This window comes from Python bivittatus, unplaced genomic scaffold (genome assembly GCF_059951505.1).
Source record: "Python bivittatus isolate LINGU-HERP-01145 unplaced genomic scaffold, Pbiv_v1 ctg000070_np1212, whole genome shotgun sequence".
In the NCBI taxonomy this organism is placed as follows: domain Eukaryota; kingdom Metazoa; phylum Chordata; class Lepidosauria; order Squamata; family Pythonidae; genus Python; species Python bivittatus.
The window spans coordinates 6,944,316-6,972,116 of NW_028277034.1; the positions used below are offsets into that span (position 1 = coordinate 6,944,316).

General features: G+C 37.6%; 1 protein-coding gene across 1 annotated transcript; it reads right to left on the reverse strand.

Annotated features, from left to right (window-relative positions):
* Window positions 1-48: 48 nt before the first annotated feature.
* On the reverse strand, window positions 49-27,801 carry KLKB1 (kallikrein B1). The gene is made up of 15 exons (XM_015890061.3): window positions 27,611-27,801; window positions 25,431-25,489; window positions 23,393-23,552; window positions 23,008-23,111; window positions 21,994-22,153; window positions 17,349-17,458; window positions 15,942-16,101; window positions 14,092-14,201; window positions 13,813-13,972; window positions 13,581-13,696; window positions 10,731-10,905; window positions 9,880-10,055; window positions 7,699-7,797; window positions 5,047-5,186; window positions 49-2,786 (listed from the first exon to the last, which is right to left on the reverse strand). The coding sequence occupies exons 1-15, from the start codon at window positions 27,646-27,648 to the stop codon at window positions 2,625-2,627; spliced, it is 1,929 nt and encodes a 642-aa protein (XP_015745547.3). The 5' UTR covers window positions 27,649-27,801; the 3' UTR covers window positions 49-2,624.

Here is a 27,801-nt window from a genome sequence, read left to right on the forward strand (position 1 = left end):
CCAAATTATTTTTCCAACACTGCCTAGGGTGCATGGATATAAACTTTCTAAAGAATACATGTGCTTTCTTAACATATAGTCAGGTTAGGCTGAACCTAGGACAAAATGTTTAGGTGCATCTGTGTCCACTTCTAAGCAAACTAATTTGATATTAGAGCAGGACCTTGGGGAAACAGCTGGAACCCCACTCAACACTGTTCATAAGAGGGGGGAATACCCAACAATCCTAGCTGCTTACATTAGATGTAGTGCATCTATGCTTAAGGAAAGGGCCCTTCATAAGACTATTAGATGTAGAATCTAAAATTGTCTAATCATTTTATTATTCCTTTAAGAAGAAAATGAGATAAAGAGGACAGATAAAATACACACAGAAAATACAAATCTGGGAGGCGAGAATAATTAGGGTTGGTGAATATCACTGTCTTGCACTACATGCCTGCCTGCCTAGCTGATGACAAGAGTATATATCATGAACACTTTGCAAGAACACCACATTCCCACAATGACAAGTTCACTGAAATTCATGTCTCAGTTGAAAGAAAATGATTTTTTTCATCCCACTGAATAAGAACTATCAGGACAAAAAAAAAGAGCAGAATTTTTCTGCATCCTAGAGTAAGTTTATTATAAAAGCAATCAATCATTTTATTTTGAAAATTAAAGAGAGTATCTATGCTTTAAGATCACATCTGTTATATGGAAATCGTAAAATTTCCTCTGTAATTTATTTGTTCTTTCCAAGCACTGCATGTATGAGAAATTTATTAATAGCTCTTTAAGCAGATGAAAATATGTGGACTAAATGCTTCATCGAACAGCATTTTTCTATCACAAATACCCAGTGAATAGCACTACATTTGCTGCAGCTGTGAGCAAAATGTTAAGCAATTAACATTAATCACAGCTCTGAAAAAAAGTTACTTCTTTCATATGCACTTAATTCTTAAAGATATGCAGGTTCTAGTTTCAACTGTTTCTGGAAAATATGCTGTATATCACCTTTAAAAAAAAAGATGCAGCTCAAAACATTGTTTGTTTAGTATCCCATATCCATTAACCTTTGTAATCAGTTCAACCACAGATGCAGAGAAAGTGAAAGTTGAACAGTTCTGTGATGACTTGCAATACTTGTTGATATAAAACCTTCCCCTCTCCCCAAAACATCAAATTCAGAAACAACTGGAATGCTATAGTTAGAAGTAAGATAGCATCTGGAATAATGGAAAAATTTGGCCTTAGGGTATAAAATGAAGTAGGAGACAGACTAGTAGGATTCTGCCAAGAAAATTCAATGTTCACAGAAAATATCTCCTTCCAACAAATTTAAAGATGACTGGACACACAGACATCATTGACATTTCTGTGTTGGAGAGACCACAAAGGAATCATATAGATTATATGCTCCACAAGCAAAGATTGAGATGTTCTATGCATTCATCAACAGACTTAATATGGATTAAGGCTCATTGTGCTGGTAAATGACCACAGCAAAGTCTTTCATTTCATTTCACTGAGGCTCAGATCATGAACTTCTTTTTGCCGACTAAAATAGCAAACAAAATAATCAGATACAATTTGAGCCGTATCCACATGATCATCTGGTGAAAATCAAAGATAGATTTCAGGGATTTTATTTGACAAATGTAGTGCCTGAAGAACTGAAATTCACAACCTCATTAACCATGAGGCAAACAAAAATATCCCAAAGTACAAAAAGCAAAAGAAAATGACTGTCTGATGATATGTCAAAACTGAAGAAAGGCAGAAAATAAAAGGTAACAGAAACAAATGTCAAATTCCAGACATTTATACCTGAACAAGCAATGCAAAGAAATGCAAGATACTAATCAAATCAAGGGTGTCCATTTTTATTTTAATTTTTAGTCCTCCCAAAAAACTTTTGTTAAGGGATGGGCTTAAAATATAATAGATAAATAATAAAGAGTGCACAAGCAAGAGAAAATGTGCCTAATTGTAATGGTATGTGGGAATGACCTTGGGAGACAGGAGGAAGAGCCGCAGCCTAGACAATAGGCTGATAAAGGAAATCTGAATCCGGAGAGGGAAGGAGGGAAGAGGGTAGAGAAAGCATCTCAGAAGGGCCCCTTCCTAGTTTTCAGGAGAGTAAAAGTAAGGAAGGGGAAAGGTACTTGCAAGATTCTGTTACTGTAACCTTACAATAAAGGTAGGGTTAGTACTCGTGGTTGGTGCTTCTTGTCTGGACTACCTTGAAGGGCTGGCATCAGTCATGCAAGTCTGAAAGTACTTTTAGGAACTTCAGATCTCTTGGTCAGAAATAGTCCAGATATGTATACTCCATATAAACTGGAAAATTTGAAAAATCCCATCTTTGTAAATTCCACTGTGAATTGCCTTGATCCATACATTCAGGAGCAATGAAAGAAATGGAATCTAGTTTTCATCTGAATCTGCATGGTCTGAAGTACTGTATTCTGATAAAGGACATTCAAAATATATCCATTTAAATATGAAATTTTGTGCACATTTTTCAAAATTTTAGAATAATGCAGAAACAGGATGGAACAGGCATTTGAACAAACCCACATGAAATTAGTAGCATGCAGGAACTCTGACTGATTTGACCTTAGTATTTTTTTGTTTTAATCTTCTAACGTTTGTTCCAGAATCCAGTCTACAAACTTAGCCACATTGGTGTAAACTCCTGGTTGTCCTGGACGAGCACATCCTTCACCCCAGCTGGTAATGCCAACCAAATACCAACTGTTCTGGAATTTACACGACATTGGGCCGCCTGAATCTCCCTACAAAGAAGAAAGAAAAATCTACATAAGCTGAATAAGAGAAGGGTGGTGAACAAGTAACCCAGATGAATCAAAGCCCAAACAAGTCTTTTAAAAAAATCATTATTATCCAAAAGTTTATTTTCCATACTCCTTAGCTAAAAAGGTTTTCACAAATACAAAGATGATCAATATGACAACTTTGCCAGGGGGTTTCTAACTTAAAAAAACATTCAAACAACAAAGAATGAGGTGGGTAGAGAGAAAAAAGCAGTCTTAGACCATTATTCTTGAAGTGCCACTTCTTATCTTAACCAGCTAGTGAACGTTTCAGGTCCTATTGTTGATGGAATGGCACCTAAGGCCTATGTGACAGCTGGGGTATGAACCAAGTGATCTGGCATTTCAGTAGAACCAGTGGAAACTCTGCTTCTCATTGATTGGTATCCTGGGGTTAGTAAATGCCCGAGAAGGCCAGAACCTTGTTCTTAATATAAAGCCTGAGATTCTACATTGAGATGGAAGCCTGAAGAATTAGAAGGGTCCCCCAGTTGTCACAGGTGAGAAAAAAGGTCCTAAGTCCAAAGAGGTAATACTTTTCTTAGACCCACTACAGTTGTACAAATTCACTGCAAGCTTCAGGTTTTTTTTCATGATTAAGAAAAAAAGGGGAGAGGAAAAAATGTGGCTGATTTTAAGCCATTTTTGTACTGGCTTACAGATTTGGATACAGAAATGCAGATTGGGCTTTAACAGATGCTATTAGGTGGCCATGAAGGCTGTTGCTATGAAGAAATAAACAAATGTTTATATAAGTTTATTATCATTATTTATTTTATAACCCACCCTTTGGGGAATGATAAAATCCAGCTGTTAAAGCCAGTCATATTTCCATCCTATCTAGATGCACAGTTCCTTCAACTATCCAAACTTAAGACTATGGTCATTTCCACACTAGTAACATAAAGCATCTGCAAGTGTTGTCCAAGTATCTCTGTGCCGAAACAACAGTAATGTAGACAGGCTTCATAGCACTTTAACAATGGTTGGATGATACAATGAATAGGCCTACACAATCGCTAGTACAGAAATGACCTATGTCTTTTGCACCAGCCACTAGCACATCACTGGGCAACCTGTAGAGCCAGAGCCATATCTCCCACCTCACAAACGCAACCATAGTAACCAGATGGAGAAAAAACAAAACAGTCATAGGCTAACCCCTAACATAATGTCTAATGTTGTTTAAGGAAAGTAAACTTTCAAAATAATTCCACCAAATTCTAGGCAATCTCTATCCACCAAGTTATTTCTCTAATAGTGCATATTAGAGGAAAGGTCATCTTGTGGCCTACTTTCCATCTCCATTCTGCTGCTGTTATGGACATAAAAAGGTTAAGGCTAGAATAGCCAAAGGCTACTCCCTTTGGGACTGTCCATGCTAATTACCTAAAGTATTGTTTCCTGTGGACAGTACTTTGTCTTTTGATATACAGAAGTATAGAGATAATGCAAATTCTTGCCTGCTGTTGCTTGCCTTTATCCTGTTTTTGCCACTTAACTGTTTGTGATGTTTGCTGATGTTTAATAAACAAACTCAAGCTATGCTTTTGTTATCTGTACTGAGTGGTGTGTGTGCTTGTTCTGATCTGGATATAGAGATTGCCTGGAAGTTTGTCAAGTACAAACTCAGCTGGAAATTTCCACAAGGATTCTCCAGCACTGACTCCACTTCCATGCATGCTCTACGCAACTGATTTCCATTGCAATTTTCACCTTCCCAAAACAGTTAGATAGGACCACCAACCCTTAAGCAGGGTCTGGTAGTAGGTCTTTTTGCCTAAGTCACTCTACAAAAGCTAATAGAACACAATTACAGGGCTCAAAAGGAGAAAGAGAAGAAAAGACAGCGGAGGAAGTCCATGACACCAATAGAAGGTTTAAGGAAAAGAAGGACACAAGAGGAATGGGCCCTGTAGGCTTTTGCTAGCAACAAATCCAAAAGGTTATCTGCATGTTATATACTGAGCATTTTGTATAATTTAATATTTATACTGCTCCTTGAAAAGTAAAAATAAAATACGGGGATCTTTTAAAAACCAGCCAACCATAAACTCTTATTTATTCTCAGGGAGATGTGGGAATAATAACATCAGAAGGAAACACCATGCAGCTTCTAATTAAACTCACGTCGTCTGCATTAAACTCAGGATTTCCAGATCCCTTGGAAACTGTAATGGTGCACAAAGGCAGAATGAGATACAAGATGCTGTTAATTTACCTGGCAAGCATCCTTGCCCCCTTCTGGGTAACCGGCGCACAACATCTTGTCAGTTATTCTGTGCTCAGGGTATTGAAACTGACATTCTGCATTTGGCATTATGGGGATTTTGACTTTTTGTAGCGTGTCTTCGATTGTGCCTACAATTATAGAGAAGAGAAACAGAGAGAAGGTTGATGGTGCAGTGAAGGGTCAAGAATAATGCTAGCTTCAGGCATCCCCAACTGTGTGGGGATGCAAACATGACATAAGAATCAATTAAAGACTCCTGGACATCAGGCCAGCCCTGGACTAACCATTAAGCCAAACAGACATGTGCTGAGGCCACCAAGGGGAGGGGTCACCACAGAGTTTTTTCCCCTAGCTATCATGCCCTTAACTCTTTCACTCCCACACTTGACTGTAGTCAATTTTTTTGTAATTGTCCTCATCGGCCATGTTCAACTTTAATCTGCATTGTTAAAAAAATGTTTTCTTTGACTGAAGTTTAAAAGTTTCATTTTATGGTGTCAACAGATATTACCTTTGCTTGCATCTCATAGCATGAGAGTTTCACCTCCGTCGAGGGGCAGCATTGTTGAGATGTGCTTAGGGCATTAGTTGGCTTTAATCTGGCCCTGCATTACCCCCAAATGTGCATGATGTTCTGGTGTGGTGCACCAGTTATCTGACCTGCATTATAAGTGTACAACCTTTGGAAAAATCCACTTGAAGGCACTGAGAACTTTCTGGTATCAGTTAGAAGATTCATAGCACTAGCTAGTCTATGGCCAGTCTTATATTGTTAGGTTCCTTTACCTTGAATTAGCAAGGCTGTGCACATTATAAATGTATTCTGTTGTATGTCTAAATGAAAACAATTTGTTTCCAAATTCAATATAGAAAACAAATCTGATTTTCTCCTATTTTGTTCTCATAAATGGACAGTCACACATGGTGTGAGGGCAGAGATAAATAGACAGAGGATTGTGATACTGAGTTTTGAAAAGGATCAATATGGATTGCTTCCCCTAACAATGGTTGACATCTATTCATGCATTTAGATTGCTGACCTATTGGGCTCTGCTTGGAACATATTTATATAGAAAAGATGCATACAAACTTCCTAAGATATTATTATTAGCAATTCTAATGGGTCAGATCAATACATACCTGACAGTGGATGCATTGAAAAGATTCTTTGCCTCCTTCCTTACATCTTACCTGGACATGTTAAACAGTGTAAATAATATCAGAGCATGTCCGCCAGAAGACTTGGAGGAGGTAGCCCAAATGGTAAACAGATTATCAAAACCTTCTACCAAAATGGGAGCAGATAGATGTCCACATACTGTGCTCTACAATATCAAGCTAAATGAGATGACTAAAGGAAGTTGGTCTTCTAAGAAAGAGGTTCTGAGCAAACTGGGATGGACATAAATCCAACATCTAAGTAAGGTTATGTGGCTATTTAAGGAAGTGGGCAACAAGAGGATTTTATTTTTCAATAGTCTTACAATGTCCCTAATGCTGGTTAAAATGAGAAATGTCTGTCTGCTTCTCCATTTTTTAAAACAATTCCATTGCTTTCTGAGATGAGAAGATCTATTTATTTTCAGTTAAAGGTTCTATAGCATTAGATAGGGAGAAGTATCAGATGATAAGAACAGCCAGAATCAAGAAATAACACAACTAGACCTTGCTAAATAGTACCAGAAATGAATGCTCTGTCCTTGATATAGGTAGTCCTCAACTTATGACTCCAATAGGGACTCAAAAATTCATCATTAAGCAGTATGGTCATTAAGCAATGCATGACATTTTTTGCAGTGGTCATTAAGCAAATCACCATGGTCATTAAGTGAATCACACAGTTCCCCATTGATTTTGCTTGTTGAAAGCCTCCTGGGAAGGTTACAAATGGCAATCATGTGACCCCGGGATGCTGCAACCATCATAAATACATGCCGGTTGCCAAGCACCCAAATTTTGATCATGTGACCATAGGGACACTGCAACAGTTGTAAGTGCAAGGACCGGTCATAAGTCACTTTTTTCAGCACCATCATAACCTCAAACATTTGCTTAAATGAATGGTTGTAAGTCAGGGACTATCTGTGCTCCTATTTGCAATGGGGAGAATCAGGAAATAATCTGGCTAACTCTTTCAAGCCTTTGCTAAAGAGGAACAACTAGAAATGTTTTGTGGACTGGAAAGACTAAAATGCACTTTCTCTTCTGTTTATAAGACAACAGATTCTTTGATTTTATTTTTTTTTTGCAAGGAATTGCTAGCTACTACTGATCCAGTGCTGATCCTGAAACTGATTAAACCAGGCCTTTAAAATAAAAGAAGTCCCTGAAAATTGATAAGCCATCCTATACAAATGCAATGGAAGACCACTTCTATAATGTTGCCAGCGACACAGATGTGTCACATGGTTCCCAAGAGTTAAACTCAACTTGAGGGCATCTTTACCTTTCCTCCTCCTTGCTAATAAGTACACTAGCATGAAATCTAGAAAACCAATGTACTTTTCAGTTATAGAATTCACCTTATAAATGAAACCCTATCCTATGATTCACATGCAAAAAAAAAAAAAAATTAACCTAACATCACATCAAATTTGCCAAGATAAATATTCAGTGTTTCCTAATGTTATTTTTCAGTACCTCTCTCTTTTGTGTAACCCCATCCGGTCACCCAGCACTCAGTGTATTTTGCCATGTTCATTTCTTCCTGGGAGGGCAGGCATACAGGTTGCTGTAAAACTAAATAACCATTTCAAAGAATCAGATAGTAGAAAGCTGAAAGGCTTTTGCTGAAAAATAAATGGCATCCTTAAGAATATAGGCGCAGCCTTGCTGGGTCAGTCCTAGCTCTGCATTTTGTTTCTCACAATGGCCAACATGATGCCTATAGGATGATTGCGATCCAAAGATGGAGCCACACCCCTTTCCCACCATTGTTACCCTGGAACTGGTATTTGGAGAGAGGCAGTCCCCAACCCAAAGATAACACCAAATGTACAAAACCAGCACCCCTGTTGGACATGTTCTCCGTGATTTTTTTCATTGGATGCAGCTGGTACTTTTAAAGATGGAGAAAAACCCTTCCCAACCTATTTTATCCATGCTGTGCATAATTTTATAATCCTTAATCAGGTTCTGCTTTTTTTCTCCCAACATAGAGTCTGAACATTTCTGTTTGAGCACCTTAATAGTTTTGATTCTCCTTTTGTACATTTTTTCCAGCTTTTTTCAGATTTGTACACAGTATTCCAGATGCAGGCATACCACAGATTTATGTTAGGACATTACAATATTAGCTACTTCATTTTCAGTCCTTTTCCTAATGAACCCTGGATGGAATTTCTCTTTTTCACAGCTGTAAAGTCAACACCTACACTGAGCTATCCACAATGTGGACCCCAAAATCTTTTTTCCTGGTTAGGTATACAGAGCTCAGATTCTAGCAGTGTACTTCTGAAGTTAGCAGATTTTTCCTTAATGGCATCACTTCAAATTAATACAGATTAAAGAAACCTTTTGTAAATCTTCAAAATCACTGTCAGGTTTTATCACCCTGAATACCTTAGGAAGAGCCACAGACTTGGTCTGCTCACTGCTTATCCCCAAGTCAAGATCATTTATGAATAAGGTTAAAAACTCCCATCACTACACAAACCCTTGAGGATTCCATTTGTCACTTCCCTCCATGAGAAGATAGCCTATGTGCTTCAGGTTTTTATCCAGTTAGCCATTCATAAAATAATAAGTTCCTCTTATCCTATGACTGCTAAGTTTGTTCAAGAGCTTTTATCGAAGACTTTTTGCAAATCTAAGTCATCTTTGCAGAAACCATGCTGGTTTTTGTTCAGTAAAATTAATTCTGCTATGGGCTTATTTATTTTTAATCTGATTACTGTTTCTACCAATTTGTCCAGATAGATGTTAAACTGACCAGCCTATAATTTACCCTTTGTCCCCAGGCCCTTTTTAAACACTGGTTTCATACTGGTAACCTTCCTATCCACTATCACGGAGCCAATTTGTAAGACAAGTTATATATTTTTGCAAGTAGGTAAGCAATTCATATTTGGGTTCTTTAAAGATCTTGAGTGAATGCCATCAAGGCCCAACAATCTGTTACTGTGTATAATCTCTCAAGATGTTCTAGAATATCTTCTCTTATTTGTTTGTTTTACTTGTTAGGGTTACTTACCTGAGAAAGTCAGCACATTCAGATTCATGTATTTATCCTATATGTCTTGTACTAAAGAGATACAAAGAATTCTTTCAGTTTTTCTGCAATTTCCATTTCCTTCTTGAGTATCTCTTTCACTCCTTTATGATTCAGTAGCCCAACCATTGCCTAGTTTTCTTCTCTGAATATTCTTTTTAAAAGTTTTGATATTTCTTCTAAGGGGGTTTCTCTTTCTTTCCTTCTTTAGCATTCCTTATCATTATCTTATACCTTTTCTGCCAGAGTTTGAGCTTCTTTGAATCTCAATTATTATGGCTTCTCTGAAGAAATGTGACCTTCTTGGCTTTTTCTTTCAGTCTTTTTTTATAGTCCTCTTGCTTTTAAGAACTTTCCACTTTTCTTATTCTTATTTCTTGGATTTTTTTTTCTTCTTGGACTGTATTTCATCTAATATACTCAATTTTCTTTAGCTTTGGAGACAGTCATCTTGATTGGGTTCTTTTATCATAATAAATTATTACATTTGGGTTTAATACAATGATGCCAATGATGGTATATTCAACAAACCATTATTAAACAAACTATGACAGTGCAATGTATGAAATACTAAGATAATATTAGAGGTTTTGTAATAAATGTATACGTACCACTGAAATTCATAGGTGTATCAAGCTTTAGTAAAGCAATGTCATATCCTGCCTCTGAAATCTCATACCTAGGATGAATAATCATCTTTTGGACTTTGAAGAAGGTAGTTTCATTAGTTATTTCAGACTGTTTCAAAATGTTGCTGTAAACATGCCAATGTTCAGTTAACGGAATGCTAAAGGAAAAAACAAGGAAGACTAAGAAAAAATAGGTAGAAGTAAGGCTGTTTTTCATAGTTTAAACCATTTTCTTAAATGCAAACTAAACATATTCCTAAGTATTCCTAAGTATTTTCTTTTGAACTTTTACTTATTCAATTATTTTCCTTTCTATTCTTATAGCAACTATTTCTGACAGTTTGTGAATTAATCATCTACTCCATTACATATCAGAATTATTTCTTATACCATCATGAGAACATTAAAAACAGAACAGCTTTACTATAACTATTTTATCTATTTTTTTTTAATTTCCTAGTGCCCTCCAGATGTGTTGGACTGCAGTTCCCATACTGTGAATCAATGGGGCTATGAGAGTCTTCCAATTATTTTGAACTTCATTTTAGATAATGTCCGGTCAGCCAAGCTAATGGCAGGAGGGCTATGATCTAAAACATGTGAACATTGCAACATTTCATGATATAGGCACCACAGAATTACTTCATATAATTGCTTAAATCAATAGAAGGTAGTTCTATATGTCAGTTCTAGACTAGTCTTCAAGGGTTTGACCAGCAGTCCTAGAAGTTCATGTATAGTCATGTCCTTAATCAGAACATGTTAATCAGTAGTAACAAAAGCTATTATTATTTTCATGATTTCTGTTTCTGATGTGAACATATTTTACTCACTCTTCTAAGCAATGGGCAGCCGTCAAAATCCATTGGTCACTGATGATTGAACCACCACAATGATGGCTCTGAATAGAGAGCTTTGTATGTAAACTGACTTGCCAAGGCCATTCGCCAACAGAAGAATTTGAGCCTCCAACAATCCTTGACTGTTGCTTTGGTTTCTGCACACAGACTAAAACAACATTTAATCACTAGTCATGTTTCATTCAATGTTTTTAATATGAAATTATAGGAGTTCAAATCTAACACAACTGGATGGTACACAAAAGGGAAAGCTGATCTGGGATTTCATTAACATCAATGCTAAAAGTTACACTGACCACCCAAAGGTAGTACATTAGTTTCTGTCTTATTAGAAGGTATCAGACATTCATAGCCAGTTCTTATTCTATGGGCTTCAAAGCCTCTACCAGGAAATCAATGCATGGAACTCATTTAGATGACTATATAGAATACATTAGCTTTAGTTGCTATACAAGTTCTAGTGGTCAACAGTACTGCAGCAGGAAGGAATATATAGAATCTATCAGAATGGTATAAGCAGTCCACTTTTCCTCAAGATCACATACAGATATATATACAGATGTTATGTTATGTCATGCCTCAGTGTATAAGGTTTTGCATAATGTAACCTCTCTCTTCCTCACTCTCAGTTTAAGGGAAGGTGGACTTTATAAACCATTCTGATAGGTGGACACTAAAAGAATATCACTAATAGTCTAAATCAGAGAATCATCTTTACACTTGAGATTGATTAGGAGCCTGAGCCCTCAAAAGTCTCAACCTAAATGAAGTCCAATAGAGGTTTCTCCATGTGAAGTGTATTAAGAAGAGTTAGCACCTACCAGCAAACAGCAGTTGATGCGCCAATCAGTAGGCTTGACCTACCATAGAACTATTTGCTCAGAACTATTTGCAGAATGCTATGTTAAAAAGTTCAGGGACAGGAATAACAATTTTGAACAGCTATATTCTAGCTTATAAAACAGTGGAATTAACAAAGACAGACAAGATATCAAGAAATCTAAATCAAGCTGGTATATTTAAGATTCAATGTATTTTTCTTCTTTTCCTGAAATGGTGTATAAATGAAAAGAATCCAAATCCAGCAGCCACTAATGTGCAGCAGAAAAGGAGATCTTTGACATAGGTTGTCAGCACCAAATCATTGCCATTGAGGGCATCTGGCATGGGTTTTCTCATGAGACGCAGAGACCTGAGCTCAATAATACATGCTTTGCTTGCAGAAGACCCCCATGGTTCATTCCTTCTCATTTTCAGCTCAAGCCTGAACAGAACACAGGTCTTGGGAAAAACTGGAGATTTACTGTCAGCTAAAGTAAACAAATGCCTTCACATACATTCATATAAACAGGCAACACAGATTTATTTATTTATTGGACTTATCCCCGCCCATCTCCCTGCAATGGGGGACTGTGGGCGGTTTACATCAAATTAAAACAATAAATACATAATTACAATTTATAAAAAGAAAAACACATTTACACAAATGGAAGGAAGAGAAAAAATCCAAGAGGCCGATGGAAGCCACACCAGGCCTCTAGGGGGCTAACCAACCCCATTTGTGACAACCTCCCTCCCCGCCCCAGGCCAGATGGCAGAGCCAGGTCTTCAAATCCCTCCGAAAGGCCGGGAGTGAGGGGGCCTGTCTCACCTCCGGGGGCAAGATGTTAAAACAAACAAGCAAACAAATAAAGAGGCTATGACTCTGCCATTTTGGCCATACATCTATGGCACAGATATTTCCTGGGCCCTAACATCTCTACATTAGCCCGGATGTCAACAGCTAACATATAGTTTCTATGCATAGAAACCTCAATGTGTGTAGCTTTCCTAAGTGCTGGAATTCTGGCTGAATATGGATTTGGAACTTAGGGAACTCTTCTGGTTAAGTTTCCCTTCGCACTAATTCATGGATGGGGAGGGGCTATTAAAGGGGAACAAAACCAGAGGCACAACCTCACAACCTTTTTCAATTTGTCGGGTCACTTCATATGAGTAGGTGATGAATTAGGCTGGAGAGACCAGGCTGATATTTGATAAGTCAATTTACCGTGTGATAAGATAAGATCTAAGTCAACATTCATTGAGTTTTTCAATTTTGTCGAATGTTGAAAAATTGTGAATTTTTACTTCAAAATTGCTAATACAATGCACTTGAGATTGTATTGAATCTCTTTCATTACTTTGGTAGCCATCAAATGTAAAATCCTATAGGTTGCTCAAATGTCAACTCTTGTCTACAATTATCAGTTACCGTGATACATTAACTGTCATTTCTTACAAATGAATTACCAAGTATCATTATCTATTGTCAAAAAGTAAAGAAACTCAGAAATACTATGTAATGAGTAGTAAATCCAATGTCGGCTTGTAAAGACATTAAGTATTGAAATTAAGGACATATGTCAAATTACAAGAAACAAATTTCTATAAACATTTGGCATATGTTCAGTGGACAGCCTGCAAATATTCAGTATATTGACTACAAAAAGGAATTCAGAAATGAAATGCTAGGAGCAAATGTCTAGTCCCTTCGGTGCCACTAAATATTTTAACTTGAAAAGTTATGAAACATTGGGTAAAATGAGAATTTCCATCCCTTAGAACAGTCTTCCCCAAACAGGAGGATTGCATTTCCCATCATCCCAACTGCAGGGCTCAATGATGTGCCAGTTCAGAATTGAGGGAGTATTAGACCAACCTATCTGGGAATGATCAGGTTAGGGGTGATCAAAGTCCTCCCAAAGTGAACAAACATCACCCATTCCAGCATTCTGACAGCCGATAAGCACAACAGAACAGGGTTTAATCAGGGATACTCACCAGGGCTTCTGCTAGTTTGGCACAGCCTTAAAGAGTAGCCTGAAACTATTTCATTCTTGGCCTCGATATTATCTGGAGACCCATTGGCAGACATTCTTAAGTAGCATTTACATTTGCTAGACAGGAAATAAAAGAAGCAGCATCATTCTAAAAATATTTTTTTTATTTAAGAGAGGAAAAATGGAAAAATTTCACATTAAGGTTATTTTGTAGACAGAACAAAAGCACCTACCCTTCATGGTTGCATTGCATTTTACGGAAAACGTAAATGAAAAATTGGCAGCGGAGGGTCATTGTACAAAGTTCTTGACAAGCCTTGTGCCCATCGACATACTCTACACTCAGTTCTGTCCCATGGAAGTTTAATTCAGGGTAGGTCTGGGAATGGCATGCTGCAATTGATTTGTAAACATTGTGAAAGTATACAGTATGTCAAAGACATGTTACAGGCCAAAAACTGATCATGCAATTTTATTTTAATTGGGAGCGTTTTATATCATCTTTACATTACCAGGTTCAGCTCTTTGGCAGTTCAGGAGACTGAATCCTGATATAGCATTTGCTCTTTCTGCAATTCTGTCTGGTGTTTCACTTCTTGAAGTCATCATCAGACAGGTATACCTAAAGCAAAAACACCAAATAGTCGTGACTAATTTTTGATTATGTCAAGCCACGCACAGCTGGGCAAGACCAAGGAAGCAAGAACGACACAGATTTCAGGGAGGTATCTTTAATGTAACTTGAATATAAATACAGAATCTTGGAAAGTGTAACAAGCATTTCCCAGGCTCATCTATGGTAAGTTAATGAATGCAGAGTCTCTTTGAGTGATTTGAAGTGTTTCTTCCCAGGTTTCTCTCCATCTGGGCTAAGATGCCATTTATGAGATAAGCTGTCAACTGACTTGCCTGCTATTAATTTTTTATTGTTTATGTTTCCTTCCACTCCTTTCCTAGCCTCCCCATAACTTCTCACAGATTGGTAATGTCGCTGAGTCACTTTGTGTTTAATTTTTTCTAATCCTACAAGTCACGGTTTGGACTGGGTCCAGAAGAAATCCTCTTACGAACATAATAATAGACACGGTATTTAAGTTCTGTATCTGTTACCTATATATTTATCATTAGCAAGATAGAATCTGTATCACCAGCAGATAACATGGGCGTGCCCAATTCCCTGTGTGCCTGTAGGCCTAACTGAATATGAAGAGCAGAGCTGAATCCTATTTGGGTGAATAGTTTTAGCACTCAATGCAGTACTTATGAACTGTGCTCTGGAATTGCAACTAATGGAATTATAACTAGTGTTGAAGGCTCTGCAGTGGCTGTCCATGACATTCTCAAGGTGTTGCACTTGGCTAAAGGTGAACTATTTCCATACAGGCCTACATCGTCCTCATGTGCTCAAAAGGATATCCTGTAACCAGCCTATTGATATTCATTTAGCTGGGTAGGGAGTGGTTTTGTTGCGACACCACCCAACATGGCTGCTTTTTCCCTAGGCTTTCCTTTAACTTCCCACTTATTGTTTGTGTGTGTGTGTGCGTGTGCATGTGTGTGCATGCACATATGTGTTTCTCAACCTTGGCAACATTAAGATGTGTGGACTTCAACTTCCAGAATTGGGAGTTGGCTGGGGAATTCTGGGAGTTGAAGTCCACACCTCTTAATGTTGCCAAGGTTGAGAAACACACATACATACATGATACACACACACACATATATATGTATACAGTACACACACACACACACACACACACACGCAAATTCTAAAATATATTAGAGTTTTTTATATATCCTATATTATACTGAATTCTATGCTGCAAATATTTTTAATGTAAATCTTTAATGTAAATCTATTATATTTCTTTAAATGAAACATGATATATGAACCGCTGTCTGCACATTTCTGCATCATAAAGGCCAATAAGTATATGTGGCTGAAAAAAATTATTGCAATTTATTTTTTGCCACCTGCTTCAGTTTGTCCCTCCCTTTTGCTACCAACATCACATCTCTTATATTCTTAGATATCAGCCCAACATGATTTTCTTATTATTTCCATAAGAACAACATCCTCTCTTTTGTTTTCTTCTTTTCCCCAGGTGAACATCTTAATTCTGCTCTTGTACATTTAGATGTATCTAGTGGAAGTTGAGAACAAGAAACCTTTGCAAGATCGTAGTTTTTGCAGTAACAAATCTGTGTGACGTTGCCAAATTGTGGGCAGATGGGTAGAAATACCCGTTGATCCACCCACAAAACAAGATCTCGTAGGATCATATAAGGCCATTGAATAAATATTTCACATGGCGAATCTTCTAAAAGTCGTCATCACATCAGGTTTTCAAACTATACTCACCTTTGGCTTTTTATCTCCCATTCACTGCTGAAAAATGTAAAGAATAAGCAGTTTGGACGGTAAGTACAAACTGTTCTACATACAAATTTGTCAGGGGTCAAAACCTTTGCAACAGTAATTCCAGAAAATGCAAAATGTTGGAAAAAGTCCATCTGACAATCTGCAGAGAAAATAAATTGGCAAGGTCATAGTAGTCCATGCTATCATCAGATTATCAAAAAACATATGGGTAAGAGGTGGAAAAATCAAATTTTCAGATTCTGCCAGAATATGTGCAAATCCTAATAGAAAACATTTGGTTGTTTAGAACAGTCTTTCCCAGCTTGATGCTCTCAAGATGCATTGAGACTCTGGAAGAGTTGAAGTCCCAGTATATCCAGAGGGTGCCAGACTGGGAAAGCTACAATACAGTGTTTCTCTATAGGACCAATTTCACCATAAATCCATAACCTACATACGATAATAAAGTTTATTCAGCAGCATTTGCAAGTCATTGAGGCCTATCGTATTCATAGAAAACTGCACATCAGGCACAGGAGATGCTCCCAACAGTCTCCTATATATTGTGACTGATGAACATCTTTTGGCGCAGAAGATTAAGATTTCTGAAAACCTCAGAGGACAAGTCAGAAATGCCTAGAAGTGCATTTGTACATGTTTGCCTGCTGTATCCCTTTTCCCCTGCTCCAGAAAAGAGCAAGTGTGAGTAACTGCAATCTAATGCTGCACTCAGAAGGTCTAGCTCAGATGATGTTCTGGTGGAGAGGGACATGGTACAATGCAGGTGCCCTTTCAAAATTTGAGCTAGATGGGGACTAAAGGCACTAGGGATGATTCTGGCCCAACACAAATATTAGATGCAAATATTAGTTTAGATTGCATAGCCAACATTGCAAAAACAATTCAAAACAATGTGCTAAAATATGCAAAGAACGTTATGAAACCAGATAGACTATAAAATGATTCATAATAATGTTTGAAACAAGGACAATTGGGATTCACATTTATAGCATTGCCTTGTAACCACTATAGACCCTGTAGTGTTGGGAAATCATTCTGTAGGGCGGATTTCCCAATGTCCCACCAGGTGTCCTGGAATTGCAGCTGCTAAAATTTTCGGCCAGTCCCAACAAACCTGGAGGATGCCAAATTGGAAAAGTGTCCAGTATGGCATATATTTACACACCATGTCTTAAAACAGTCTAGGACAGTACTTCTCAACCTTAGCAACTTTAAGATATGTGGACTTCAACTCTCAGAATTCCCCAGCCAGCCAGTATATAATTCCCCAGCCAGCTGGGGAATTCTGGGAGTTGAAGTCCACATATCTTAAAGTTGCTAAGGTTGAGAAACACTGGTCTAAGATATATTATCCACACTATTTTCTTTTAGGATAAAATGTCTTACCTGTTTGGGCAAGTTGGCATGGTTTCAATGAGAATCCAGAGACAACATCCCTAAGCTGCCTTATCTGGGTCGGGGTTCCTGTGCTACTATATTTCAAGTAGCATTTATTACTGGATAAGAAAGGAAAACAGATACTATTTAATGCAAACTTCAGCTCCATTATTTCTGGCTAAGCATGCAGACTCACATGTATTATAAATATATAATGACCTGGTTTCTATGTGACACAATTTGTTTGGATTTTGCTTAGTGTCTGTGTGAACTCCAGCTATGTGATTTATAGTTGAGTGCAATGGGTAACCACAGCCATTGTGGCTTATTCAACCAACTGTGGTTAAAGCTAAACTATAGATCTGGATGAAGTATAATTCCAATATCCAAAGATGATGCTTTTCTTACTCTTTCATGGTACTAGTATATAATAGTATACTATTATATACTATAATCTAGAAGAAATTATATACTATATTCTAGAGGAAAGTACAGCAATTAGAAGAGTTTAGAAATTTTATAACTTCTGGGTAGAAATTATACAAATTGATTGGTAGACAAGAAAAATAAACTATTTTTCCAAATCACTCATTGTTAATTCACATAATTTAGTATCATAACATGCAATGATGGCTAATCGTTTAAATAGTTTTAGGGCAAAAAATGACTGAACAGTATTCGTGGAAGAAAATATGATATTACCTAAAGCCATGGTATCTAAATTCAAAATTTATACTGCCTTGCAATAGCAGATTCTAGTGGAGAAAAAAATGGGTGGAAAAACCGCCTCATCCTTTTTTAAAGGACATTTCTGTGTGTGTGTGTGTGTGTGTGTGTGTGTGTTTGTGTGTGTATGTATAAAATCAGCATGTCATGGAATAATCTGATTATTAATAAAGGTAAAACTATCCAAGCTGTTCTTTGGCATAATAAAATATTTAAGCTAATGAAGTCTATATATACTAGATGCTTAATGTTCTTGTAATTATTATGGTCATATCCTGCTGTACTACCCATGTGGCCTCAAAGTGAGTAATCTGAGGATCTGGCATCTGGTGTATTTACAAAACTGGGATGTATGAACAAGTAAGAACTGCTCAGAGCAGTCCTTCCCAAGCTCCTGGAACTCATAGGGCTGGTGATGAACTCTCCCAAGCTTTTAATGCTAGGGATTCAACTTCCATTTCCTGGGGATAGGAATATGGTGGGGCTTGGGAATTCATAGTCTCCATAGAAGCCATAGGTTTGTCCCAGATCATCTCAGCCCTGACTTACATGGGTGATTGCATGGTAGGCTTAGTGTTCACTTCAGAGCAGATAGCTAATGATACAAGGGTAGAGGACATTGCTATCAGACATTTACCATGGTCAGATCATGTTCTGGTCATGCTGTGTAATGGTCTGTGAGAACGTCCTTGAGAAACAGGAGGAAGAAGAGCTGCAAACTAGACAACGGTCAGATAAGAGGCAGCTTAGCCTGCAGAAGGAATGGGGTCATGGCAAGCATCTCAGAAGGGACCCTCCCTAGTTTATTGGACTGTAAAGGCGAGGAGGAAGAGATGAATTTTCAGATCTGCAAGATTCTGTTATGTAACCTTATAATAAAGGTAGTGTTAATACTCCTGGTTGGTGCTTCTTGTCTGGGCTACCTTGAAGGGTTGACATGCTATGGATTGGAACCATGGACCTCTGCAAAAATGGAGGTTAATAATAATCTGGGATTATTTTGATTTTTTTGAAGTATAAAGAAATGGGTAGTGTTCTCTATGCCATGAGTTCTACTACCAGAAGATTGGATCCATGCCCAGCCTGACATTTATGGAGGGTAATTAGAGGAGACTTATGCAGCTGGATTAAGAAAGTGATTAATGGCTCTTTGAGAGAGTGAGGGTTGTCACAAAACCTTGAAGAAGTAGTGGGCCCTCTCTCCTGAAAAAGCCATATCTCAATACAACCATACTGGAAACATCTGCCCTGTCTCCAAGCTTCCCCTATGGGAATGTCAGCCAAATCCAGCTACAGAAGACTCTGGATAAAATGGATTATTTAGATCCCCTCCAGTTATGGAAATAGCATTGATTGTTCTGGTAGATTTTATTTGTCAGGACCTGGATGGTGGGACTGAGCCTCTTCTAGTCCTTTTAAACTTCTTAGTGGCATTTGATACCATCACACATAGTATCTTTCTGGACCACTTACAGGTTCTTGGAATAGCAGGAAAAGTGGGCAGTTCCATTTGAAGGTCATGGGGGAGGAGCAGTTGAGACTTCCCTTTGCTATTTATCACCCAAATGAAACCATCAGTACACAGATGATACTCAGTTATACATCCCTACTCAGTCCAGGGGGGAGATGCTGTGGAAGTCGTAGCCCATTATCTGGAGTTTGTGAAGATAGGATGAAACAAACTCAAATTGTACCCAGCATGATGGAGTTGGCTCCAATTTGGTTCCAGTGATTTCTGTAGTTGGGGGTTATACTGTCTCTGAAGGAACACATCCAAGATCTGAGAGTTCTACCGGACCCACAATAGAACAGCAGTCAGTGACTGTGGCCTTAGGAGGCTTTGTTCGGTTTTTACTAGATCAGGAAGCCATGATAACAGTGACTCATGCCCTTACAGGCACACATTTAGACTTCTGTCATGTGCTTCACATGGTGCTGCCTTTGAAAATGATTTAGAAACCACACTGCTAGGAGAAAGAGCTGCTATTGCAGAATTAATGCCTATACTCTCGTCACAGCACTGGTTGCCAATAGCATTCCAAACCCAATCCAGATTGTTGGTTTTAAACCATATATCCTCATACAGTGTGCCCCAGGTTACCTTAGGAATCATCTCACTATCTTCTTCATTCCGTCTTCTCCTCATCAAGGGAGAGGATGCTTAGGGTCCTGATCCCACAAGAAATGAGGGGGAAATGGACTTGAAGTCAGTTACTTTTTACCACACTACTCCTGGAGTTGTGACTGGCCAGTTTGCTCTTAGCCATCTGCAAGGTAGTTTAAAAGGATCTTGTTCAAATAAGCTTTGGGAGCCGGGGGGCGGGGGTGGTTCTCTTTTTTGATAATGTGGTTTTTTGTGATCTAAGTTCAAGGGATTTATTGTATATTTCCTATTTGTAAACCATCCAGAATCTGGTGGGGAGGGAGAGATTATTAAATGAATAAAATGAAATTAATTAATTAATTAATTGATTGATTAATTTAAAAAATGTTAATAGCACATGTGTCTAAATGAAACAGTCTAGTCCTGCTGAAATTATCTGGAATTCAAGAAGAACTTTGCTCTTATTAATACATGCTCCCCTACTTTTAGTGGCTTGAAATAGCTACTTTTTAAAGGGCTGAGCTACACCTTGTTTTCTACATTATCTGCAGCCAACTTTGGTAATTTTATTAATATAGGACATTGTGATCATCTTGGTTGTTAATCGGTGTCTATATGTTTCTTGTACAAAAAATAAAAAGAGAAGAGTTAGGTGTGTAATGACTGGGTTTGCAAAATATGTTGCACTTAATTTACTGAATTAGCTCATGTTGTATGTCCATCCAGTATACTGAATCATCAGCTAACCTTACAGGCTGGTTCACAGAACATGTTTAAGCAACAAAACAAACAAATGGAGTTAAGACTTATCAATTTTAGCCAACTGTACAAATGTAGCTGCTAGATCTTTTACTGATCTAGTTAAGTTTGTTATGTAAACATAACCATTGTGTAATTTTATCCTCATACCCCATTATACTGAGATGGGACTTAGATCTATTGAAGGGTATCATGCCTTTGCTAGTGACTGGCTTCAGCCCATGAACATATATAAATTGTTAATATTAATATATAGGACTACTATATGTGAGCTGCAAAAATATAGATGACTTGTAGAAGACAACAAATAACGTTTCTATATCTCTTGTTGCCAACTAGTGTTCATTTAAGTTTTTGCAACCCAGATATGGTTGTTATGGTCTATTGAATCAATTCTAACTCTGGTGACTACAGGACAAGTCCCTGCAGTTTTCTTGGCAACATTTTCAGAGTGGCTTGCCTGTATTTTCTTCCTAGGGCTGAACGAGAGTGACTAGCTCAAAGTCATCCAGCTAGCTTCTATGCCAAAGGCAAGACTAGAATCCATGATCTCCTGACTTTTAATCCAGCACCTTAACCATTAAACCAAATTGGCTCTAATCTAGATATAATAACCCTGTGGTTATTCCCAGGCAGACGTTGTGCTCAACAATGATATGATACATTTAATTATTTGATCGGTTCATGGATCCTAGAATAAAGAACCTATGTCATTGCTGTTCTACACCATATGGGCAACCAATGGCCAGTGGATCACAACTGGCTGTGAAGATGCCATTTTATGAGCTTAATCTTAACCTCAAAGCCAATTCTGATCATGCCACTGAAATGTGGGGGCATGGCTTGCCAGTGAAAATCAACAACACATAGCTATATGGTACCTGAAAACCTTGTATGCCCTGCCCTACTTGGCAAATGCTTCAGACCCAGCTATCGCAAGTTCACTTGCCTATGCTGCACATTGTGTTCATAATTGTCTTCATTCCCACAGGCAAAGTAGTGTTTCAAAGCAGCTACCCCTGTTCTTTCTTTGGTCCAGTGAAATAGATCCTGAGTATTATTTACCGCAGAGCTGGGCTGTGAAATGATTCTAAGGTATACGTGAAAAAGTAACAGTGCTTATCGTTGGTGCATCTCTGTTGGCAGCGATGATAATTGTCAGCAGTAGTTATATTGTAATTTTCTCCTTGCATATCCAGTCCTTCGTATATTTTTTTGCTGCAAGCTAGAAAAAAGAGAAAAAGAAAGAAGATGTAGAAGAAAACCACCTCCTTTAAGGGGGGGGGGGAATTCCTTCTAGAGGAAAAACATTATATGAGTAAAATAACTGAAGTTCTGGAAGGGCTTCAATTCAAACTTCCAGCTCTGTCTTCTGCATTCCTAGGGCTCTGGTTTATCATAAGCCTACTAGATGAAGCTTCCGTACTTCTCTTTCCTACAACTATTTCTTTGGGATGTTGTCTATGACATACAAGTCATAGACATTCTCAGTTTGTTCCAAGCAGGAAGTTAAGCAGGGTCAGGCCTGATCAGTGTCTCAGTGCTGTCCACTTAGAAACAGCAAGAGCTGTAGGTTGTGTTTTTACAGCAGAGGTAGCTAACGTTTGGTCGTTGGGCACTTCCGTGGCATAGTGATGGTGCAAAGTAGTATCACATACATGCATAGGTATAGAGTTGTATCACATATATATCACTTTCATGGATAGGACTATCTTTTCTGGGACAACTGGAGGTTCTAATGTTTTGTTTCATTTTGTTTTTTAAAACATGTCAAAGCTATTTTAGGCTTTCACTAGAATTTTCCTCAGTGTTTAGAGATGGCTCAGAGAGCCTCAGAAAGGATCTCAAGAGCTACATGTAGCCTGAGGTCCCAACTTGCCCACTCTCAGTTTAGGAGAAGGTCCATAACTCAGTGACAGAGTTCAAATCTCTGGGACCAAAGCTAAAGCCTTAGCAAACTTTCTGGTACAAGCAATATTGAAATGAATGTACCAATTGTTTGATTTGCCATAAGGCAGCTCTTAGTGCCCCAAGTTCCTTTCATTGCTTTGTCAAGTCTCATAAACAATTAGGTCTTACCAGTAATTTGAGTGCATTGCTTCAGAGAATGACCAGAGATTATTCCTTCCTGGGGTACTTTTGGCAATTCTTGAGTATCAATTTCTTTCAGGAAGCAAGAAAACCTGATATTTGGAAGAGGGGAGCATTATTCATACAACATGCATTTCTTACATTTACTTACTTACTTACTTACTTACTGGATTTATAAGGCCTCCCAACTCAAACAGTGTAACTCTGTCTCCCACTGCCAGCCATCCCTAAACCTTCCCTTGTCTTCTTCCTGTCATCATTTATTTAGAAGTACCTTGGACCTTCTTGATTTGCTCTTTTGTCTTAGAAAGGCCTTTTTATACCATTGGCATGCAGAATGTACACATAAGTCATCAAATAACCTTAGCATTACCTTGCAGTATTTTTCGCCCAGTTTCCAGGTATGTAGGAGAACAAAAGACATCTTGGGTGATAAGTGCACACCATCTGACAATAGTCTGCAGTTGGAGTATAAACCTTAGATATGTCTCCTCCTTGGATATATGTGTTTCTGTAGATCTTGGACATACATTCTGCGGCAGAAAAAGAATGCCAAGTGTTAGCCTGTGCTGCACAGTCAGAGGATCTAAGTTTGGTCAAAGCAGAAAGGCACTAGAGCCCTATACAGGAATTCAAATATCTTGTTCATAAAAGGAGATGGAGTGTATATCTTTTCTACTCATAACTCCCTCATGTTGATGGGTGTCTTAGCTTGACTGTGGACCTCAAGGATGGCTATGGATATGCTTACCCCAGGTAAATTTAACCATAGTTTTACTTAAACTAAGTCTTCTGAGCGTCCACAACATATCCAACCATAAATTAACCTTATAACAAAACATGGTAAGTTAAAATGTGGTTCAATATATCATGCAAGCACAGGTACCAAGAGGCATGAACAGATTTAGAGGCTATCCACATTTGCACAATATAAATAATTCAAGTTATTTGAAGACTTAACATGTCATTCACACCCAAATTTTGGAACAAAATATGATTATGGCCCAAAATTCTATGCCAGGATGCTAATTCAGAATGTGGGAACCATTTTTCCTTCCTTTTTAAAAGCTCTTCCCCCTATACTAAACAAAATTTCTAGTTTGACTCCAAGTTCCTTAGCTGAAGCAAAAGTCTTTTCCATGCATCTCTATTTTCTCACATCTTTCAAGTTCTACTAGTCTTTTTGAAGGTTGCTGTCAAATATAAGACATTACTGTTACATAGACAAATTGGGATGTTTGTTCACATCAAAGTCCAAAGCATAAAGCCATTCCAAAATGAATAAGAAATGTGTCACTATTTTTTTAAAATGCATTTATTTTACTGCCTGTACCTGTTACAACATTAAATTTTAACTTGTTCCAAAAAGAGTTCGTAAATTAGGAAGTACAACTAGTTTTAAATATATTCTCTTTAATTTCATAACTGAACAGTACTGTGAAAACACTAGATTGGAATAATTTTGTAATTGTGATTTGTAAATCAAAGAACATAAGTCATTGACATAGTCATATATTGGAAAAGGCACTGCAGAGCTGACCTTTCTCTTGATTACTACCTTTTGTGTTTCTCAGAGCCGCCTGCAAGTACTTGATTCATGCAAAATTATTACATTCAAAAATTATTGATCCTGTTCTTGGGGATTTTTTCACCTGAATAAAATGGAAATACTAAAGAAAGATGTCCATGGTCACAGTCCTTGGTTTAGTCTTATAAATAGCCATGTGCCTTGTTATTTCTAGTAGGTAAGGATCAATTCCAGTGACTAAGGAAGGAAATAATAGACACGTTTTTATTTTCTTCTCCCTCCCTTAAAAAATGGGTGCATGGAAAACAGATTAGCAGAACCCAAAGCCAAAATCGGCCTTTTGGCTAAGATCAAGCGTAGTGCAGATTAGCAGAGATTTTGTAACTATGAGTATAATCAGCAACAAAGTAATGTGGAATGCTCCAGTTTAGGATTAAAATCAGCCAATCACCCCTTTTTCTGGAATGCTTCTTTATTACCCTTCCGACTCATTTTATTTCCTTTTTAAAAATCTTTATTCCCTGCCCGTACCTTTCAGCATATTAATGGAAAGGAGGTATTGAAAAAGCAATAGGGAGAAATGACAAATGCCATAAGGTTCTTTGCAGGACTCTGAATTCATTGGAACATTTCAAGCAATTAATAAGCTTGTCTCCATACCCTGTAATTTGTCTATAATTGCCTCTCTCTAGCAAAAATGCAACTGAAGTGAGCTGCAGGTCACAAAATTTGTTAGTTAGAAAAGATGCTACTTCTGGAAATTCCTTCTGAAGACAAAACTCTGTAGGCATTTAAGATACAATTCCTTGATATACCCTATTATTTATGGTACCTTATAATGTATAGATAAGTATATATAGGTAGCCCTATATATGGTACTTACCACTACGTGCAGAAGAAAACAACACAGTGAAATAAAGTGCTTGAGAAATCCAAAACATCCTAAACCAAACCAAAATAAAATGCAACATGTTTTAATGCCAATGTTAGAAGTGTCCTGCAATTATCTGGGGTTTCAAACTGAATTTTCAGGAGCCTTTATTTCTGTATCAAAGGAAAAACATAATCACATAAATACCAGCTGGAATTATATGAGTTAGAAGTGATATAATAGAACAGATGGAGGATGCAGAGTCAACATAGAAGGATATCATAGAATAGAGCATGTCTTTGTGAGCTGTGCATATTATTGGTTTGGTGTAGACCAGGCTATAAAATCTCACTAGCGTTTTGCTTTTGGTTCAGATTTGTTGCGCTGGGCGAAACAAAAACAAAACCCTGTAAAATCTTGAGTTACGGGTCCTATGCTACCTAAGACTGCAGTCTTAATTATGATAATTTCAATAGATGCCCTGATGAGCCAGCAAACATAGAGTTGCCAGCGCTCCACAACCTGGTGCCCTCCAGATGTGGATTTCACTTACAGGGCTGAGTACTGCTGGGGTTGATGACACCCACTGAATGCTCTAAGCCAGTGTTTCTCAACTTTGGTAGCTTTCAGATGAGTGAACTCCAACTCCAAGAATTCCCCAGCCAGCTATGCTGGCTGGGGAATTCTGGGAGTTGGAGTCCACTCATCTGAAAGCTTCCAAGGTTGAGAAGCACGGCTATAAACAGTAGAGTCCCCAAAGTCCTGGAGAACAATGGGACTTAATTTCCTTACTAAGTGTGTTTCCATTGCTGATGTTTTGCTTGTAACCCACTGCTTTAATCTGTAGCTTGTTTACTTTAGGGATGGGGAAACTTTGTCCCTTCTGAGGTTGCCAAAGTAAAGTTCTCACATCTCCTGCCATCGACCATATTCAGCAGGGCTGCTTGGAGTTGCTTTTTAAGTAACATTCAGAAAGTTGCAAGGTCCTCCCCTCTATTTTACTTGCAAACATTGCATATGAGTGGAATGTAATGAGATTATTTCTATTGTCGTCAGCAGAGGTATTCGTCTGAAATTCTTTTACCATAAATGTAAAAATGCTGTATAGCACTTGATAGGATGATATCATAGCATTAACTTTATGTTGTATCTGTGTTAATACTACTCTCATCTACATCTTAGGAATGGTTCTAGGGTCTGTTAGCAGCAACCTATCATTTTTGTGTAGCTATCAATTTTTGAATTATTCTATATCCAGTCTGTGTCAGTTTTACATATGTTCATCCCAAAATCCATTTGTTTCCATTTCTTTATTAACCTGCAGTCATTTCTTTTTAAAAGTCATTTCTAAACACTATACATGGCTATGGAACATAATATATATTTGAGCCAAGAATTGTATGGCATTATTCAGAGAAGATAAAGATCTGTGGGAGGGCTGTATATCAAGAAGTTGCTATTGGAATTCACAAAGACTGAATTTCTCAAGATACCCTATTTGCCACCATTTCTGTTTTCAGTGAAAAATGAGTAGAATGTTTTATTGTCATCATCTAAATAAAGGTTTTGCTTTTGTTTTTAATGCAATGCTATAAGGTCTATGCTAAAGTTAAACCTACATTTTACAGAGTAGTTTATATCCAGGACAACGTGCATAGGATTATTAGAAACATTCCCTTCTATAAGGAAAAAAAGAGGATTGTCTCCATCTTTTTTTTAATCTGTTTTCTAATTATTCCAGGTCATCTTTGTAATCAATTAAAAGCAATTTAACTGATTAATATGTTAGTTAAAGTTATGCAGTTAACTTTAAACAATCCTGGTGTTGTTTTTAATTATTATTATTAGATTGTTAAAAGTTATTATTACCAATAGAAGAGAAAATATGTAGGTCAGGGTTGAACTGTGGAGTCCTTGGGGTTCTCTGAATTTCGTTGTTTTCTTGCAGACGTTTCGTTACCGTTTAGGTAACATCTTCAGTGCTCTGAAAATGCTTGCACTGAAGATGTTACCTAGACGGGTAATGAAACATTTGCAAGAAAACAACCAAGCTCAGAGAACCCCAAGGACTCCAAAGTTATTATCATTAGATGGTTGGCTGCAAGCAATCTAAAAATTTAGCTCATGCAGTAGAATCAGTTTTCTCTGTTATTTGAAAGCAACATCTCTATTGAATAGAAGAATTCCATTACCTGGAGCAGAAGCTGTACTGGCTGTAACTTTTCTCCATAAACAAAGGTGTGTATTCTTTGCCAAAAAATATGAGGAAAGGAAATAAAAGAAAGGTGTCTTGAAAAGAAAGGAGAAAAAACAGACTGGTTCCAGTTGTACATGGTAGTACCAGCCTCTCAGTCAAATGTTTATCCTATTATGTTTACTTTGG

What these genes read in the sequence shown, in the direction of transcription:
- KLKB1 (XM_015890061.3), bottom strand. Translation starts at nt 27,648, where the DNA reads ATGGAGAAAAGTTACAGCCAGTACAGCTTCTGCTCCAG. An exon ending in GCAATGCACTCAAATTACTG is followed by an intron (nt 22,154 to 23,007) that starts GTAAGACCTAAT and finishes TCTTTTTTCTAG; the next exon opens with CTTGCAGCAAAAAAATATAC. An exon ending in GGGGCAAGGATGCTTGCCAG is followed by an intron (nt 2,787 to 5,046) that starts GTAAATTAACAG and finishes TCTTCTTTGTAG; the next exon opens with GGAGATTCAGGCGGCCCAAT.